Source organism: Caloenas nicobarica, chromosome 5 (genome assembly GCF_036013445.1).
Source record: "Caloenas nicobarica isolate bCalNic1 chromosome 5, bCalNic1.hap1, whole genome shotgun sequence".
Taxonomy (NCBI): Eukaryota; Metazoa; Chordata; class Aves; order Columbiformes; family Columbidae; genus Caloenas; species Caloenas nicobarica.
The window spans coordinates 59,320,096-59,339,046 of record NC_088249.1 but is presented as its reverse complement, the minus strand read 5'-3'; the positions used below and the strand labels follow the sequence as shown (position 1 = coordinate 59,339,046).

The 18,951-nt window shown below is 37.2% G+C and overlaps 1 protein-coding gene across 14 annotated transcripts in view; it reads left to right on the top strand.

Moving 5' to 3' along the window:
* The window catches only part of PPFIBP2 (PPFIA binding protein 2), a 108,422-nt gene that overhangs the window by 78,615 nt on the left and 10,856 nt on the right, over nucleotides 1-18,951 (top strand). For 6 of the 14 annotated variants that reach the window (XM_065636533.1, XM_065636525.1, XM_065636532.1 and 3 more), the window contains 13 exons: nucleotides 1,330-1,422; nucleotides 3,906-4,014; nucleotides 5,529-5,561; nucleotides 7,252-7,313; nucleotides 9,139-9,214; nucleotides 10,923-10,982; nucleotides 12,807-12,904; nucleotides 13,109-13,173; nucleotides 13,434-13,502; nucleotides 13,891-13,951; nucleotides 15,774-15,815; nucleotides 17,784-17,928; nucleotides 18,468-18,500. In XM_065636533.1, the coding sequence (XP_065492605.1) occupies nucleotides 1,330-1,422; nucleotides 3,906-4,014; nucleotides 5,529-5,561; nucleotides 7,252-7,313; nucleotides 9,139-9,214; nucleotides 10,923-10,982; nucleotides 12,807-12,904; nucleotides 13,109-13,173; nucleotides 13,434-13,502; nucleotides 13,891-13,951; nucleotides 15,774-15,815; nucleotides 17,784-17,928; nucleotides 18,468-18,500 (946 nt within the window). The remainder of the gene's footprint in view (nucleotides 1-1,329; nucleotides 1,423-3,905; nucleotides 4,015-5,528; nucleotides 5,562-7,251; nucleotides 7,314-9,138; nucleotides 9,215-10,922; nucleotides 10,983-12,806; nucleotides 12,905-13,108; nucleotides 13,174-13,433; nucleotides 13,503-13,890; nucleotides 13,952-15,773; nucleotides 15,816-17,783; nucleotides 17,929-18,467; nucleotides 18,501-18,951) is intronic. The other 8 variants (XM_065636539.1, XM_065636534.1, XM_065636526.1 and 5 more) reach the window with 5 other exon arrangements.

The window sequence follows — 18,951 nt, the reverse complement described above, 5'->3', positions numbered from 1 at the left end:
CCAGAAAAGCATTTTTGAATTAACATTACAGATCCTAGTTGTAATTGATCAAAACTGTGTCACATGTCAAAACAAAAGCTACTCTGCATAAACTGCTTAAATTTGCTGAAGGTGGAATGATACTGGTATGTCTAAAAAAGTCCTTTTTAATATTTGCGTTTAAGTTAGTTTGCTTTAGTTGCCACATTTCTTTGGTTAAATCTTGGATCCCTAGAACTCATTTTATAAATAATCTGCTTATATTGTGAGGGAGTTTTTCAGTAATTTTTCTAATAGGTTTATTTTACAAAAATAACTCCTCTGGGTATGATTCTTATTTTGAAAATACTGCTTTTGTTTCTGGGCTTGCCTCTGTCTAGAACTAATTATTGAACTATTAGACTACAGCACAAGTTGCATTTTGGAAAAATAATCTGACAATCAAATATGGGAGTCATTCAAAATCAACATTAATTTAATCCAAGATATTAGTATGGTTGCTTACAGTGCACAGGATTCCGAAATTGGGTTACGCTTCCAAATTTTTCCTCTCCTCAGTTCATTTGAAGACATTTGGTCTCATCAGAGCTCCATCAAGGATGTAGTAGTGTCGTCCTTCAGAATGAACAATAAGATATGGTTCTATCAAGGAAAGGGAGAAGGGACGTTTAAGAGACAGCATTATCAGAGGAACAGATGGAGAATGTTGGAGCCCTGGCTGGCTGCAGCATCTCAGTTTGCGAAGTGCCAAACATCAGTGCTCAAAGTGCCATATTTGTAATCATATTGGACTGAATGTGTGCAGTATTAAATGCCTGTAACTTGCCTAGATACTATTTAATCCGAGTGTTATTTTTCTTGGTAAGCAGCTTAAACATTTGTTTCAGGAGAGGACCGTCACTTTAATGAAAGTTAGTAATCTTTTAGCACTGCATGTTTCCACTTATTTTCTGAGAAGGCTGAAAACCAAACCAAACCAAAAAACCCCAAACAAAACAATGACAAAAAAAACCCCAACACCCGCCCCCCCAAACCCCAATAGTTAATGTTATATGAGACTGCAGTTGTGGCAGTTTTGGCCCATTTTCCCTGAGACACACATGATTTTACCAGGCTCAGCTCTCTTCCTTAATGTGACTAAGAAATTTGCTCGTAATTTCAGGTGGAGAGTTTGAGAAAGTTGTCCTTATCTCTCAATTCAAAATAGTTTTTGTCTTCTTACACCAGTTTTTAAGGTGTTGGTTCAGTGTTCCTTACTGTATGGTTCATGCATGAGCTTTAATTGAAGACTATGGAAAATTAAAGTCTACCACAGTAATCTTACTTTCAGCTGTTATTCTTCCTTTGCAGGGTTTACTACAGGAACTTAGACATCTCAAAATTAAAGTGGAAGAACTGGAAAATGAAAGAAATCAATATGAGTGGAAATTAAAAGCAACCAAAGTAAGCAGAATACTTGGCATTTACTAATGACAAGACATACTTCAGCTGGAAAGAGCCATGTTCCACTTCTCATCAATATTTACCTTTCTTACAATTGCCTTGTGTCAGGGCCTACTTTAAAGTCGAGTCTTCTTTAAACCAAAATACTTATTCCATACTTATGGTTGAAGTTTTTGTAGCTTCTTTTTTGTTCCTACAGCTCCCTCCCTGCTGTTTCCAGTCTTCTAGCTTTTTGTAATTTTTTTTTTCTTTAAAAAAAGGGTTGTTTTGACTTACAAAAGACCTGTTCTGAGGCAAGGCCTCTTTGAAGGTTTTCTGTCTTTTATTTGTGTAATGGTGACAAGCCTCTGTGGAATATGCTTTCCAGACTGAGACATGCAAAGTTGGTTGGGTGTTCACTTACTATGGAATTTATTTTAATAGACATTAAGCCCAAAATACACCATTAGATCATCTGCTTTGACTGTGTGTATGTGAAAGTGCATAGCTGCCTTACCCTTCTGTTGACCTTAAATCCTGGAAAGCTGTTGGATCGTAATCTGGAGAAACTCAACTTTTGAAACTTTTCATCATTTTCCTCAGGAATTAATTTTTGTAGTTGAACATTCTCATTGTTAAACAGTTGCACTTTATTTCTAGTTTGAATTTTTAGTCTTTTTCCACTAGATTAAAAAGCACTTTATTATTTTCCCCTGCTGAGGGACGCTTTTGTGCTGCAATCACACCTCCTTTTGTTTGTGTAGTGCTATAATCCTTGTTCATATAAACGACTGACTTTTTTTTTTTTTTGAGTCATAGCTGGATATTGGAAAAACATTTCAAATTATTAAACTGAGTTTTCTTTTTAATACTTTATAGCTTGATCCAGGAATGACAGCTATTATTTGTATTAGCATTTCTTTATTTTGAGAATTCTTAGATGAATTTTGAAATGTTGCTATCGTGTCTTTTTTCCTATTAAGATAATAGCTCTTGTATCCATGAAAATGTTTTCTCTGACGTGGTGGAAATGAACAGTCTTTGCGAAAATATTTTCTCAAGCAGTATGTGGCCAGCTGCCAAGACAGATAATGATTATGGAAAGTGTATAAGCAGAATGAAAATAAGAAAGAAGAATTGTAAAAACCATTGCATGAGACTACAGGACTAGAAAGGAAGAAAAGTACAGGGAAAGAGAGAAGAAGAAAAAATAATTGTAGAGATGACAGGAATGGACATGAAAGGCAAAGAGGGCATTTAAAAGAGCTATGAGATCAAATAGACCAGGGGAGGCAAATCCAAATCTGGCATAAAGAGATCTGCAGCTTTTGTCTTCCTGTTGTTCCAGCTTCTTAGATGAGAAATTGGAATATTTCCATGGCTGGATATAAAAAGCATATTAGTCACTGGGGAGTCTAGGAGCCCTTCAGAGATGCAACAAGGCAGATTCTTCTATTCCATATGGAATTGCAGGCAGAGGGTGATCTGCTGCTGCCATCCAGCTGCTTGATTCCTGGTGAAAATAAGTTTGTGTCTTAGAGTAGCTTAGTCCATGTTTTCCCCTGTTTGGATAATGTTGTTCAGTGTTTTACATTTTTTCCTGCTTTATTTTAGTATTTTGAGAAACTAGTCACATTACTGATTTTTTTGTTTGTTTGTTTTCTCCAACTGCAAGGTTTGGTTATGCTTTTGCTGGGGGAAATGCAGAATATTGATACACAAAGGCTTTAAGGCTGCTGAAGAAAACGCTAATGAAGCTACTGACTTAGTAAAGTATGCTGGTGACAGTTTTTCTCATAAATACAGAAAAGAGATGAAAGTCACTGTATCTCAAGCTGGACAATCACAGAATTGTCGATGTCTTTTCTGTGTGATGTTCTGTCCCAACCTGGCAGCAACACAAACTGCAGGAAGTGTAAATGAACCCCTGATATTTTGTTGCGTGTATGTGGAGGTTTTCCAAGCCACGCTTTGCTTCTGGCCTATTTGGGGCATGATCCAATGTGAGGGAGAATGGTTTTGTCATGCTCCTGAGGGCTCAGCTTAATAGATTCTCATTTATATTAATAAGTAATAATTAGGATTTTAAAAAATCTTTTAAAAAAATGCTTTGTTATCTTTTAGTGGTCTTAATGCAAAACTCCAGAATTGTCCTGTAATAGTCATTATTATGTGACCAGTATTGTAGCATTGAGAGCTTTCCAGAGTTTCTTTACCTACATGAATCCTTGAAAAAATTTACCTTTCTGTTAAGTCTCTCTCCTCCAAGAGATAATTGCATTGGACAAAGTGAGCTTTTGTATAAGGAACAGGATAATAGCCCCATGAAACATGTAAGGTTGTTATAGTGTTTATGAAACTGGTTTTATGAAATCAGTGTTTATGAATTGGGAGTAGGACATCAGTCAAAGTAAAGTGCTCTGCTTGGAAGTCTCTGGTTCATGGGAAGGAATGACAGAGAATCGGTGACGATGTTATTGTGAATTTGTTGTTCTCTCTTTCAGGCTGAGATAGCCCAGCTTCAAGAGGAATTAGCTCTCAAAGATGCAGAAATAGAACGCTTACAGTGTCAACTGTCTAGGACCTCATCCCACAGTGAAGTGGCAGAAAGAGGTAAGAGGAGGGGAATTAAAATTAAAAATCCCAAACGCTGCTTTAACTTCACTTTGGTAACAGCTTGGGTCAGTATTTCAAAGTAACACAAGGAGATGCAAGAACAGACTTACAGAATTTATTTTTGAAGGAAAAATGGTGCAAATTTATTTTGTCTTCTGGTAGAGGCCTTTAATGTGCGAAATTCTCCATCCAGAGGTAGCACAAATTGCAATAAGTATCCTAAGAGCACTGAAACTTTTTCTACTGGAACTTTATTTATAATTTGAAAGAGTCATTGTAGTTCAGTGGGAATATATTTTTTGTGTATACCTTCAAAATTTCTTTGCAAAATCGTTACAGCTTCAATTTTTTAAGAAAAAACCCCCTGTCATGGTAGTAGCAAAGCATCATGGTTTAATGTCCAAACATTCTAAAATGCAGTTGTTGATTTGCATCTTTCCTTTCTTTGGGACTAGATCTCATTTAGGCTCCCTCTCCTGTGAAAGGTTGGACCAGAGGTCTAGCAAGGTCTCTTCCAGCCTTGGCTGTTCTATGATTTTATGCTATTGCAGGTTTCTGTCTTAAATCTGCAGTGTTGGTACAGGTCAGTGGCAAAAACCCCCAATTTGTTTAGCCTTTGGTCTCAACCAGTCATGTCACAGTTCTCTCAAATACTGAGCGCCTGGAGCTTCTGTCAATGGCTGGGCTGTGAGCAGTATGGTACTGGTGACCTTTTTCTTCCACAATACCGACACTTACCTGTGCAGGAATATTTGTGTGTAGTTTACCACAGTGCATCAGCTTAGCTGCACTAACTTATTTTGTGGGTGTTAACTAACGCTTCCAAAGAGAGCCCTTGTTGAGATGTGACATTTACAGGTGCTTGGTGCTTACCAAGAATCCTCTTACAGGAATTAATGTAGATGTGTCTTTTCTAGAAGACTCTGTATTGTGACTGTGGTTTATTCCAAAGAAGCAACTTAACATATATACTTGGTGCTGATTTCACTCAGCTGTAGAGCTTGTGCATGTGGAGAACTGCATGTCTAACTAGAAAATTAGTTTTTCTAACAGCAGTGTTTTGTGGAGGAACTCTTCTACTAATAGAACTTCGTATTTTCTATGATATTCCCAAATAATGTATGATATTTCAAGGGAAAGGAAGTGGTATGACAATAAATCAAGAGCGCAGCATCTTTCAACTTCTAGTAGTGTGTCTGTTCCTGTTCAGGCTGAAGATGAGCAAAACTCTCCCTGATTCCAGTGGGAGAAGAATCAAACCCTGTACAGACTCCTTAGGCTACATTTAAGGAAACCACTTAGACTATATTTGAATGGAAACAGTATGCCACAGTAATAATTCTTCTGCAAAAAAATACTGATTTATCAGATTTTTAGGTGGTCTTCTCAAATAAAGTTGAAAAAGAATATCAATGTACTTGTACGCTAGAATGCCTATTCTAATTAATTGCAAAATTTATCTAATGTGTGCTTTTTCTGCATTATTTGACCCTCACCATTTACCATCGTAGAGGAAGTTTATAGGAGAAGGCTAAAAGAAAAACGTAAGCCTTGCAATTCACTTTTGGCTTTATCTCACTGTTCCTTTCACACGAATCATAAATGCATTCTGCAGCAATAATTCAATGTTTGTTTAGATTTGGCTGTCTAATTTAAAATACATGAGGCATTGCTTTCATTGCTTGCAGCAAGGAGACAGCTACTTGCCCTGTTTAGTAAGATTTCACTTCAGAAAACAAAAAATCAGAGGTTTACAAATCAGATAGGTGGACTTCAAAGGGCCATTGTCAAGGTTAACAAAGCCCAAACTTAACCTTTACCTCATTTTATTTGTACATATACTGTCTGGAATGATGGTTTTAATGGAAAGCCTCCTTCCTTGGAGGGGAAGGATTTGGGCTTTTTTTTTTCAATCAATGCACTAAATTAAAAAAACCCAGTCTGAATAGAAATGTTTCCATATTGATGTTGGTATAAATACTGTAAGTAAGGTTTGCTTTAATGTGCTTTAAAATACCTTGACACCAGTTCTCTTTGAAGTCTAAAATTTATAAAGAGAAATTAGTAGGACTGTGATTTTTAATGGCTCTTTAAAAATCCTTCACTTGCTTGCCCACTGCCTGCTGGTTTAATTTTTGATTTGGCTGTGTCTGTGCATGTCTTCTGTTACTAAGTATTTTCTTCAGTGAGAGAAATGTTTGCAAGTTCTTTTACATGTTTTAAAACTTAATAATTACAAGGTGTGTATTTTAAAAAAAAAATCTAATTATAGTTTTTGCCAATAGTGTAGATAAGACATTTTACGTTCAACATTTAGTTGTAAAACATTTTTTTAAAGATGCGCTTTAGCACTATTGATTTTTTGCCTTCTCTCTCACTTCATGCCTGCCACATCTGGTTTTCATAGTCTTTTGTGAAACAAGTGGGTCTGTTTTAATGTCAAAACATGAATTCCTTGAGTGGCAGTTACAAGATAAACTATTTCAGGTTCTATCTCCATCATCTAGACTTTATTTGGTGTGGGCTGTTACTGAAGGACTTGCTAGGAATAGTGTGTACAGAAGAAATGAAAGACTGGGTTCAGCAAAGCTACGATGACATGATTAAACACCTTATAAATTTTCAGAGTGTGTTTTAATTGGTTTTGGCTATAACATTCCTGAATAACCTCTATCTTGTAACACTAAATTGTGCGGAAGGCAATTCTGTATTAGCTCTCGATGTAGATTTTAACTCAGTTACCCATACTGAAATGCTTTAAGGAAAAAAAAAATCCTCATATCAAATTAGGTTTTGTTATTTTTCATTTTCAAGCTTCATGAATGTCCTTGAACTACTTCTCATAAGCTGGCGAATATTTTTCCCAGATGGAATTTAATTAATTTTTCAATCATACTTGAAATTATTTCCTTCAATGTATAACAGAAAATGCACTTTCTTATTTTGCAAAATAAGTTTCAATGTTTCCCTTTTTTATTAATTAACTTTTAGAGTATAAAATAATATTATGTATGCTTTTATGAGCAAAACCAGCACATTTGTGTTGTGTGATGCTTTTAATATTTCAGCTTTTTAAAAGCTCTAATTTAAATGTAGTTTAATAGTGCATTTGCCATGCCACTGACATGGTTTTGGTTACTCATAGGAACATAGGGAGAGTAACACAAAATATCTATTGTTTACACTAAATATAGCAAGTATATTTTTCTTGTAATATCTTTAAAACATTTCTAGATCAAGAAGTTCAACGGTTGAAGATAGGAATGGAATCATTATTGGCTGCAAATGAAGAAAAGGTGAGAAAATAAACTTCGTTCTACATAGCAAGAATGAAATTATGGGTTTGAATCTCTGAAATTATCTGAATAACCTTTCTGTAAGTGTAGTATTGCTCTGATTTTCTGATTATCCCATGAGATTGTGACAGAAGGTTGGTTCTGAAGTGGAAAGTGTGGCTGCCCTTGCTAACCTGGCTGCAAAACTTGGGAGGCTCATTTGATTCCAGAGGGGAGCAGAAAGCCGAGGCTGTAATGAGCAGCATCTCCTGGTTTGTGCTGTTGAAAAGATCACTAAGGTTTGGTCATCTCTGGCAGCTCTTCATCTGCCAACCTAATCTGAAGTGCATTGATATCCCCAGTTTAGATTATGATATTAGAATGAAGTCAAACTGACCTTTGAATTAGACACAAACTTTGGGAGAAAAGGACCAGGACTTAAAGAGACAAAGGCTAAAAAAAAAATTTAAAAAAAAGAGGGAGGAGGAGTGAAATTACACCCTTTTAAATGGTAAATATGAGTTTTGTCTCTTATCACCTGTGTGCTGTTTACCTGTTGATTGGACAATTCAAGTGCAGGGTTAAGGGCTCGGTCTTGGTCCCTTATTTTTTGGAGGTGGGGGGTGAGAGGGATTAATTATTGAGGAAATTGTAATTCTTGATTTAAGATAATAAGCCAGGTTACTGGATTTATCTTTATGGTTACACACTCATGTATGATCAAACAGACAATAATATACATCCCTAAAAGCTTCCTTTAGTATGTGAGGAATTTGTACAGGGCAGTGTTAATTCTGGAGAACGTTCATGTGACTCGTAACAACCTTTAGTTCTTAAAAACTCAAAAAGCCAAAACTTACATCTGGAAACTAAAAGATGTGGCATTATCTCTTACCAAAGTTATTCTAGTCTGTGTAAGATTTTTGCATTTGAGGAGAACACAAAATATTGTTGCTAATGTCCTAATATGTGGATATACTCACAGGGAGAGATGGGTTCATGTTTTCTGGGGTTGGTTTGTTTTGTTTGTTTGAACTGGGGTCAAAGAAACAGGACAAACTGTAAGAGTGCCGATTGTAAGATCGCACACTTAGCGACAGACAGCAAGAATTCATTGTAATCAGGGACACAATATTGTATAGAGAGAGAAATGACAGATCCAATCCGCTATGGTTACTACCCATCGCTGTGTTGTATCTGTACAAAACACAAGTGCGCTGCCTGAATACATGAATCAAGATGCTTTCTGTACATAAAAGGAAAGCGTTGGGTGTAAGAGAAAGAGCAGAGTGGGATAATGCATCAGACATTCATGAGACCTCATTTCTTGGGTACGCTACAGGTTTGACTGCCTCAGTTCAAACAGGTGTGTCCAAAACTGGACTAAGCGTAGACGTGGGAATGCAGAAGATACCCTGCAGGAGAGGATTAGAGATCTTGACTAGACTATACAAAACATAAACATTATTTACTTTACGATTACAGGTAGGATGCTAGCAAAAAACAAACACTGCCCAATTTAGGCAACTGAGGTTCAACTCCAGAATATTCCCTTGACTCTTAGAAGTGAAAGCAGATTTCCAGATTATGCTTCTGCAAATAACAACTTTACTAGTAACGTCAAACTCCTCTGGTTTCCCTATAGCCATAATTTCACACTGTCCAGCAGATACTATGTACAATGGCAAATTAAAGACAAGAAATGTTCTTTACAAGGCATGTGAGTAGTACCTGTTCCTGCTTTCTGGGAAATGACCAGGCCAAAATCACAGAAATTATTGTGCAATACAGTGTTTCTGCAGGCTAAAATTGTAGGATTTTAAATATTATTTAATGCTTTTCACAGGACCGTCGAATAGAGGAGTTAACACTATTGCTAAGCCAGTACAGGAGGGTCAAAGAGATAATGATTGCAGCTCACGGTAAAATGTCTTGTGAATAATTTCCTGATATAAGGTCTTTTAAAAACTGCATGTGCTACAACTGCTGTTTGTTGTCCTTTTAAATATATGTATATAAGTAATATATATTTCATTATGCATATATTTGTATCATGCTGGAGTGCTGTAAGAGTAAGTATACGCTCTTTAAGATACAGAGAGAACCACAATATGTCTTGACAAGGCTTGTGTGTTATTGCCTGTAGTTTGTGGAGATTTCCTTTTTGTTTCCTATGCTGTAGGCAATACAAAAAAATAGGGTCAAATCTGTCTGGAGATTTAGTTACAGTATTACTATTCAGCAAGACTTCTGTGACTGAGTCTTATGCTTGACTCCATAAGTCATAACCTAAAATTTGTTCTTCATCAGTTAATAGTAAATCCCTCCTTGGAGGCTTATTTTGGTGCCACATGTTGAGATGGTGTCGTTAAGGATTCTGATTGATAAGGAAGGATGACTGATGCGATACAGCTCTGGCTGCACAGCTGTGTGCACTGTCTGAAGCTCTGCAGTTACCTCCTTACAATGCCAAGCAATATGACACCAGCGGCTGCTTCCTTAAAACACTTTGCTGTGTCCTGCAGTGGGGCAGGAGTGTTGGTTGCAGAATCCCTACAGCCACAGAGCGAGGGCCGGGGGGCAGCTGGGGCCATGGTTTTATTAGCAACTTCATACAGTCCTGTCCCTCACGGCTGGGACTCCTGCAAGTCTCCCACAGTGCGGGCCTACGATATATGTCGTTCCTGGCCAGAGCTTCATACTTCCACCTGCACTGCTGCTGGTTGCCATCCCCTCTGTTGTACATGGGTTATAGAGGCCAGAGCAAAAGGAATTACAGCAAAAGGTGAAAAGGAGAGAGCAAATAGCAGGACACTCATGCAGACAGAATTTGGGGGGCACTTGGGAAAGTTCATCCAAATTAGCTAAAGGTATGAGTTCACAGTATTCTTATTAAATTGCATTATATCCCTCTGAAGAATCTATTATCCAAAATTAAAATGATATTAAGTTTGATTTAAATTAATTCATCTTTAGGAGATGAATTAAGCATACAGATAGGTATTAAGTTTGTATGGCATTTCCTGTGACCATTATGAGTAACCGCTTTTTATAGTGTAAAATGATATCCGGAGACCTTAGCAGATGATGAACATTAATTAATTAAATCCATCCTACATTCAGATTTCCTATATCACAGTTCAATTCATGAATGGCAGTAACGATCAGCTGCCAGCCAGCTAGTGTTAATGACATAAGGTTTTCCTTTTATCTCATGCTTTTATACGGCATTCATAAAAGGGAAGCTGATCTTGGGTGCAATTTGATACTGTTAGGAGGACTTTTCTTCTTTGTTAAAAAGAGTTGCAATGAATATAATAATTCCTGTTGCCTTTCTATCCAACTAAGAAAAGTCCTGACAGCTGACCGGGCAAGTTCTGGTTTGGAGGAAACAACGGAAAACTGATGGTTGCTTTGGTGCACACAATATTATATATTTAACTTTCAAAATCTGGGGAAGAATCTTTATCCCATTTATCAGTTTTGCTGCAGTGATTGGAGTGGGTTTTAGGAGTATCTCATTTTAAGTTGCCACCATAGTTTTCAGTAGTAAATTTAGTCTGGCAAACTTGACCTTCTGAGAGTTTTCTTCAACATAGATGATAACATTAACAAACACAATGTTTTCAGGTCTTGTACGGCAGAATGGAAACTTGTATTTAACACACAAGAATAGTGAACAAGAGACAGGTAATTCTCTTTCTGAATGTTCCTTTTAAAAAAAGTCTCTCACTTGAAAGTGTTCTGCAAGGAAATCCAAAGGCGTGATTGTAGCTTTTAGATACCTATTGATGTTAACTCCCCAGGTAGCTACACCACTGTTACCCTGAGAGTAGGTGCTCTCAACAGTAAAGCCCGCAGTTCCATTCCCAGTGGCCACATCCTGGTTGTACACGTTTGGGTGCACCACCCCATGAGACGTGGCTTCTGGAGGACACTTGTGTGCATGAGCAAGGAGCAAGCCATGATGCTCTGGATTGTTGAACTGATACTGCAGGGAGTATGAAAGTGTTGCTGTATGCTAGGAGAGATATTCAGTACAGTGTAAATAAACAGTGAGGCTCATAATTAGAAAACAAAAAACAACCCCAAAATCTGCATAGGAACTAGAGTATATACAGAGCTTGCCCACAGTGAGGTGCATCTGTGATGGCTACAATATTATCACAGCCCAAATGAGCTTGTTACCTTAGGTGTGTCTCATGTTTAGGTTGCCAAGAAATAGCTCCCTGTTTTTTTTTTTTTTAATCTCTAGAAGTATGTTTTAAAGGTTCCCTTTGAAGTGTAATCCCTGCTTGAAAACTTGGTAAAATCCATGGGCTGAAATCTTCTGTCTCTGATAACTGTTTCAAATAATTGACAGAAGCACAATATATTGTAAGCATTTCTTACTTCTGCTAAGGCAAGCTACAAATCACGTTGACAGAAGGTAACTGACTCTTCACCATAGGTAGCGCATACATTTTTTTAAAAAAAAATCTGCTTTGGATTAAAATAGGGCAGCTGCTTGAACAGCCACTGACAGTTGAGTGAAACGTAAAGGCACTATCCTGAACTTGACTACGGGCAGCTCTTTTGGTGTTAGTGATCTGTGCAACTGCAGGGCTGTGTACCGGGAACCACAGCATATGGTTCACTTCAGATCCTCAGTATCAGGTTTGTCGGCAGCCTTGCGAGCTGAGCAGCCTGATAACCAAGCTCATGTCTAATGAGTCATCAAGTGATGTCTCTTCTAATAGTGCCAAAGCTAAACCATAAGATTTGGTGGGTTTTCATCACTGCTTGGAGCTGTTGCACCTCTATCACATAAATTAGGAATTACTAATGTGCTTAAAGGTCAGTCTAAATTTCCTCATCGTGGCATAGCAGCCGTTCCACATCCTGTATGCAACCCTATGCATAAGAGATCTTCAGAAAAAATTTTCCATCCAAAATACTCTGGAAGTTTGCTGAACACTAAATATTCAGACCCTGATTTAGTATTGCAGCTTGGACAATTTCAGAATAAAAATCCTACTAAATAATGGAGTATTTCGGTATTTGTTTAGATCCAGAAAAACCCGGAGTGTATTTAGGATGTTCATCCTTGAACTGAGCATAGGGCACTGCATTATGACACAGATGATGTCAAACATGCATATACTCCCTGTAAAGCGATGGACTGCAAGTATAAAAATGGTACCAACTTGAACTTGCCTCAGAACACCAAATGATGAATTAGATGGTTCAGAAGTGCCCATAAGCAGCTCAGCTACTCACAACAGAGCACAGCGTGTAACTAGAAGTGGTAAGGTTGTTGGTCTAGTATAAATCCACTCACTTGTAAGTCATAGCTGAAGGCGGGGTGGGAGCAGAGAGGCTGGTGAACTACACCCATCAGATGAAGACTGAAGGGGAATTTATATACAAAAGTATTGAGGCTGTCTGATATCATCCTAAATGTTATTTCTTTTGGCCTCTTTCTCTCCCTTTCTACTTCTATGATTCTGTGATTCTAACCTTTAATGCTCACAGGCTCTTCCATCTCTGGTGGCAGTGAAGAGGAACTCGAGACAACTATAAGGAAGTGGAATATTTTGAATAATCCTCAAGGAGAATCATTTAAAACAGAGGTACTTAGTCAAGGATGGCTTAGAAGCAAGTTCTGCTGTATACATGATTTGTTTGTTTTGGTTTCTCTGTAGTAGCTGAAGTAATGTAGATGAGAGTTTGGCCCTCGCTGAATTTTTGTGACTCTTGGTATAGGCACTATAGATTCAGAATCAGGCACTAGAGCTACAGGCTTGAAACTCTTATACTTTACATATTTTACATAGGCCTCTTCAGGAGAACTGTCACCAGCCATGCTGTCTCCAGTGCCTCACACAGCCATGGAAATCAGGCAAGACCTTTGCTTCTTGGTTTTTTGTGTCAGTTGTCTGAAGTCTGTATTACTTCATCTGTTTAACTGTTGACATCTTGTCTTGGCTTTTCTTGGCTTTGCAAGAACTTTTGAGTAGTTGTGAAAACAGTGTTTGCCGTGGGAGCTTACAATAGTTAGTTGTATAAGGTTTGAATTACAGGAAAAAATGAGCACTTTTCTATGTCAGAAGATCTATGTATTGTAGTACTTAAACCAGTATGTTTTATTCTGATTTAAAGTGGAAGCACTCCAGTATCTTCAACCAATTTAACTTCTCCACAAGAAGAATCTTTGGAAATCACAAATAGGTAAGAATGAGTAACTTTAATTGAAATATTAAACATATATCCAGAATTTTTTAAATAATTCTGCTTTTTTCCATTTAAAAAAATCTTTTTAAAAGCCCTTAATGTTGCACTCTGTCCACAGATAGTTATTACTCTCTACTTTTGCATGTTGAGAGCTTCTAAAATGTCACCTTGTTGCCTTTCCATTGTTGATCAAGGGACCTCTTGTTGCTGTTTCTGACACTGCAACTTCTGTTGCAGTTTTAGGCCAAAAAATATAACAAAAGAATCTCCTAATTCTGAATTAGACATTATGTGACATATACAGCTGTTGTATGACGCAGTTGTGGCATATGCAAACACACTATGTTGTATTAACTGTTGGTTTTTTGCCTGCCATTATTCTAAGGGCTCCACAGAAAAAAAAGTCAAGTAGTTTAGAAGACTTGCAGAGTGAATCCCTGGAAAAGGTTGGTTTATTTGTAATCACAATTTCTGGTGTTTAATATCATGACTAAAAGATAAAGGTCAAGTATAAATATTCTTTTTGTTGCACATATAGTAACCCTAACTGCCACTAACAACGGATGTGGGAGAAAAAAGCCCTAATGATGAAACAGTTCAGGTTCTTTTTTAACCCCATTGCCAATTTTAGAATAAACGAACTAGATGGCACACCTATATATACACATCCTCAAATTCATCTTTTCAGCTGAAAGCGAAGAAAAATATTCAAGAGAAATACAACAAATCATGTCAATGAGGAGTGATTATTGAACTGCAGTATTATTTTGTGTATGGGTGTTTTAAAAATATTTTTGACTCCCAAATTGCTAATGTTAAGGCAGCAAATCCTGAATCTAATTAGATATTGGGACTGGGTATTTCCACATTGGAATGTTTGCATCTCAAAATGAGTATCATTCCCTAACTTATACTTCTGATATAAGTGACATTCTTGAAGATGGTAATGATGCTGCCTTAGTTAACAGCCGGAGCACTGTTATTAACTGAAAGGCTTAACTCCATTCCAGAATAAAGACTTTCCACTTTACAAAGTCTTATTACCTTATGGTCCAGAGTCTTGTTCTGTCATTATGTACACTGAAATTGTTCTGCACTTGTAATTATGCTTTGTGAGACTGTTATTGACATTTCATATACTCAGATTAGGCTTACTACTAGATTACCCACACCCTAATGCCATTTATAATGGAAATGGGTAATATGATTGTTCCATTCTTCAAATTTTCTCAAATTTTTCTTAAATCTCTGAAGATGTCAGCGACCAAATAGAATGTTTGAAATTTGTGTTGCACTTATTTGATTGTGGTCATACATGCGACAAATCAGTTCAGAACTAACATTTCATTCCATGTGGACTTTATGAAGGTCTGTTTTCTTTTCATAACTTCTAAATTATCTTCCTTACATTCAAAAACTTAATTTGTCTCTATGATACGATGAGACAAGGCTGTACCTACACATTTAGGCTGTAAATCTGCTCTACCTGTTAAATTGGAGTCCATAGAGGAACAAGAAACTACCAAGGATATGACAGAATTGTAGGAAGGCATTTAAATTGTATGCCCTAATTTAGGCATGAAGCTGCTTAGTGAAATAAATGAGACCTCCCTGTGTGTGCGAGTGAGTAGCTAAATGTGAATTAGTTACAACCAAAACTAAGACCAAGAAAACTGTTTTGCTGGCTCAGCACGACAAGACTTTGTTTCTTTGAGGCCAAGACAACCTGTGCTAGCAGCATGGTTTACTCGAGCTATTTTACTTTGCACAAAACTCACATTCCAATTACGCCTAGCAATAATAATAATAAAATGCATTGGTGTCTCTGACCTAGCCGTGCTGGTATTTTTATCGCATAATTTCTATCACAAGTCTTTATGGTTGCAGCTGGATACATACAATATTGTGTATGTTCTTTTTCTGTGTCTGTCATGTTCATATTGTTTGAACTGTTAAACAACTGTTACATTCCTTACTTAAAGTCAGTCTAAAGGGACCACCCAGAAGCCTGAAAAATAGAAAAATTCCTTATCACAACAGAACCTAAACAGGGCCCAAATTTTGTAGAGTGGTTTGAACAAACACAGTATTAAGTATTTTATTGAAACAAAGAGATAACAGACCATGTAATATATTGTCAATGCATTAAGTAGCATCATTATAGTAATAAGACAACAATTGATGTTCTGCGTATGTATGTTAATACTAACATTTGTCTGTTGCTTTTTTCCATAAAACATTGAAATTACCCTCCCTGCAACTCTGTAGTATGTAGACGGAAAACCAGTACGGCCTGTTGTAGAACAAGAGGTATATTAACTGTGAACTCTCTTAACATTTCTCTGTTGTGATGTGCTGCGATGGTATGGCTGTGTTTAAATTTTATATTCACTTTCTTTTTAAAATGTTTGCATAGTTCAAGTACTGACAAACTCTGAGAACATGGGAAAGGATTTGAGATGGGAATCTTTTTTTATCTAAAAGCTTTTGTGTGAGGTTAGAAGCTGAAGTCTATCAGTTTCAGAAAACACAGTGCTAATGTAATAAGCAATTTCTCTACTCATCTGATTTTTGGCACAAGTCAGGATGAGCTCCTGCAGTTGACAAAACAGGAGCAGGAATTGAGGAATCTGGACTGCAGTTATAGTATTACAAAGATCCCTTTAGGCCTTGAAATAAGAATAAATGAACCAGTGGTTATCTCATTAAATATTTCATGTATCATTTTGTCACAGACGACGTTTTATTTGTTTTAAAACAATTTTGTTGGAATGGGCTTACTAAATAGGAGCATACTATATGTTTCTGTATACTAAATGTTTTGTACATTTTTGGTACATGTTTTCCTACATAACCTCCTTTCTGATACTGCAACATCTACTGATATGAGCTTATTCCAAAACACACACTGAATGTACACCACTCCCACTAAAGTCAGTTGGAGCTGCAGGTTCATTGCTTCTCTGGAAAAGCCTCTATATCCCTACAGGTTCGACAGTTGTGGGATATACATTTTTGTCCAGAGTGATAGCTCCTTCATCTGTTCATTTGGATTCAGTCTTGAAGAAGTCTCAGCGTGCCATTTCCAAAACTGTAGTCAAGTACCTCTGCGAAACACATGCTTTGGCTGGAAAAGTATCTTGTTAGGCTCAAAACAATCTGATTTATATACAAGTTCTAATCTACCCTTGTACAAAAAGCAATGTCCCCAAGTAACTGATCACTGAAAAACTAAATGCAAGGAAAATCAAGAGATATTCTAGTTTTAGCAAACCCTCCACACCAGTTCCCTTTCAATACAATGCACTGAGACTCTGAGGACCAGCTCTTCTGAGCTCTGTTGCTGGAGGAAGGTCCTTCCAGCAAAGTAATCTGACTGATGCCAGTGACGCTGTGTGCGTGTCCCATCGCTGTGGGCAAACAGGCAAGAGAGTATGGCAGCCTCACATGGACAAAAATGAGAGTCAGCAGCTGTTCAGACTTACCCTAAAATACACGTCAGTCTATGCTTTTTTTCCCCAGTATATATCAAAAGTAAACTTTATGCTTAGGTACTATAACAGAATTGGCAATTTTATATTTAGCTATATATTTGGCAACTGTATATTCAGCTATAGCTTTTTTTAAAACCTTACATTTGTAATGTTACCTATACAAAGAGATCTTAATACTTAGAAAAGTGAAATTTCTGTAGCCTGACTTCATTGTTGATTCTTTTATTGTTATTAACAGTGGTGGGCAAATATATTTGACCCAATTTGAGTTCTACAAATACTTTTGGCTTAAATTCCAGCTGGATACAATTGTGAGGCAGAAACACAGACAGTCTGGTGAAATAAAGGGGGAAAAATTGAGAGCACAAAGAATCGGCTGAGAAGTAACTAAACGCATTTCTGGCACTATCAAAGTTGACCTTGGAAGGACCAAATTATTATCCAGTGCCAGAGTCCTAGGGAGACACCTAGAAACATTCTTGTGAGAAGACCATGTAATATTCAATATATACTATATTTTAATGTAATGTACAGTCTGGGTGAAGTGGAAGTGGCATATGAGAAAAGAAGGCTCTGTCTTAGCTAGAAAACTTTGTCACCTGACTACTGGATAGAAATTGAATTATCTGTAAGAGGGAACACGGAGGGAGTGGTGTTGTTTTGAATCACAAACTTCAGATACTTTTTCTCAACTCTTAAAATATTGTGTACTGGATTGCAAATGCTATGAGTGATCGGGTTTTTTTCCTTTCCTTTTTTTCCTCCCTCTCTAAAAAAAAAACAGAGTAAGCCAGTTGTGAAAGGCAGCAAGTACCAAACCTTGCCAGGAAAGCTGCCTCGACCCTTGCAGAACGGAGAGCAGGGAACATGTAATTTGCAGGATGGGTGCGGCACAACTGACCAGGAGGACAACAGCATCCAGGGCCTCAGTAGGTATCCCTGCCTCCCGAGAGGCTCCTGTGGAAAGGTCTGGAGGGATTGGGCCATGACACAGTACATCATCTGCTGTGCCAGAACAATCGACTATCATGTTCACATGATTCAGTTAGGGAAAGTTCTACTGAATTAACAGTCTTTACACAGGTTGGTTTGTTTCATGCATGTGCAGTAAGCTCATTATACCTCTAATTCTATATTTCAGAGGAATTCAATGTAATCTTAGACATTGCTGCATTTCAGATATTCTGCATGCTTTATGGAGCTCTGTAGTACCTGCTTAATGTGTTAAAATTGTCCAAGAATAGTTAAAAAAGACCACAATACATAAATGATGACCTGTACAGAATTCCTGGGGCTTGTGCACCCCAATGCATATTCACTTTCATGTCAAGCATAACTGCTTCTTGACTTTTTGTTTCTGCTTTTAGTGCTTAGCTTACTCCTTTGCTCTTCTGTGACTTTGTTTTGCTGGTGTTTTATATCTTCTTTGCTTCTTCATCTGGCTTTCTGCTTCTCGGGACGACTGAAGATCGCATCAGGAGTGTCAGTGCACCAGTGCTAGGTACTGTATCAAACAAGATGCAAATTTAACAGAAATTTTGCTGCCTATTTTCTTTCCTTTCATTTTTTCCCTTCTTTTCTTCATGAAATACTAATAACAGGTGGCCCACGCAGACTGAATTCCTTAAGTGTAGTACTTGAAGGAAAGTAATAGCTTTTGCTCCATGGCACGTGGATGGGATTTTTTTTTTTTAAGATACTTATTCCTTGTTTCATTCTGTTTTCACTGAAGTCCTCAGAAAAATTCTCACCGATTTCCATGGAGGAGTTTTGGCATTAAGAATAGGCAAGAATGTGAAGAGTCTGCTTCAGTCTGAAGACTTTGAATTAGTTAAAATACTGTATTTAAATACAAATGACTGAAATAGCAATACTGTTCTACCCAAAGATTTATTTTCTTTTTTTTGTATCAAATGTACAGCTACTATTTTTCACCTTCTGAGCATGTTGTG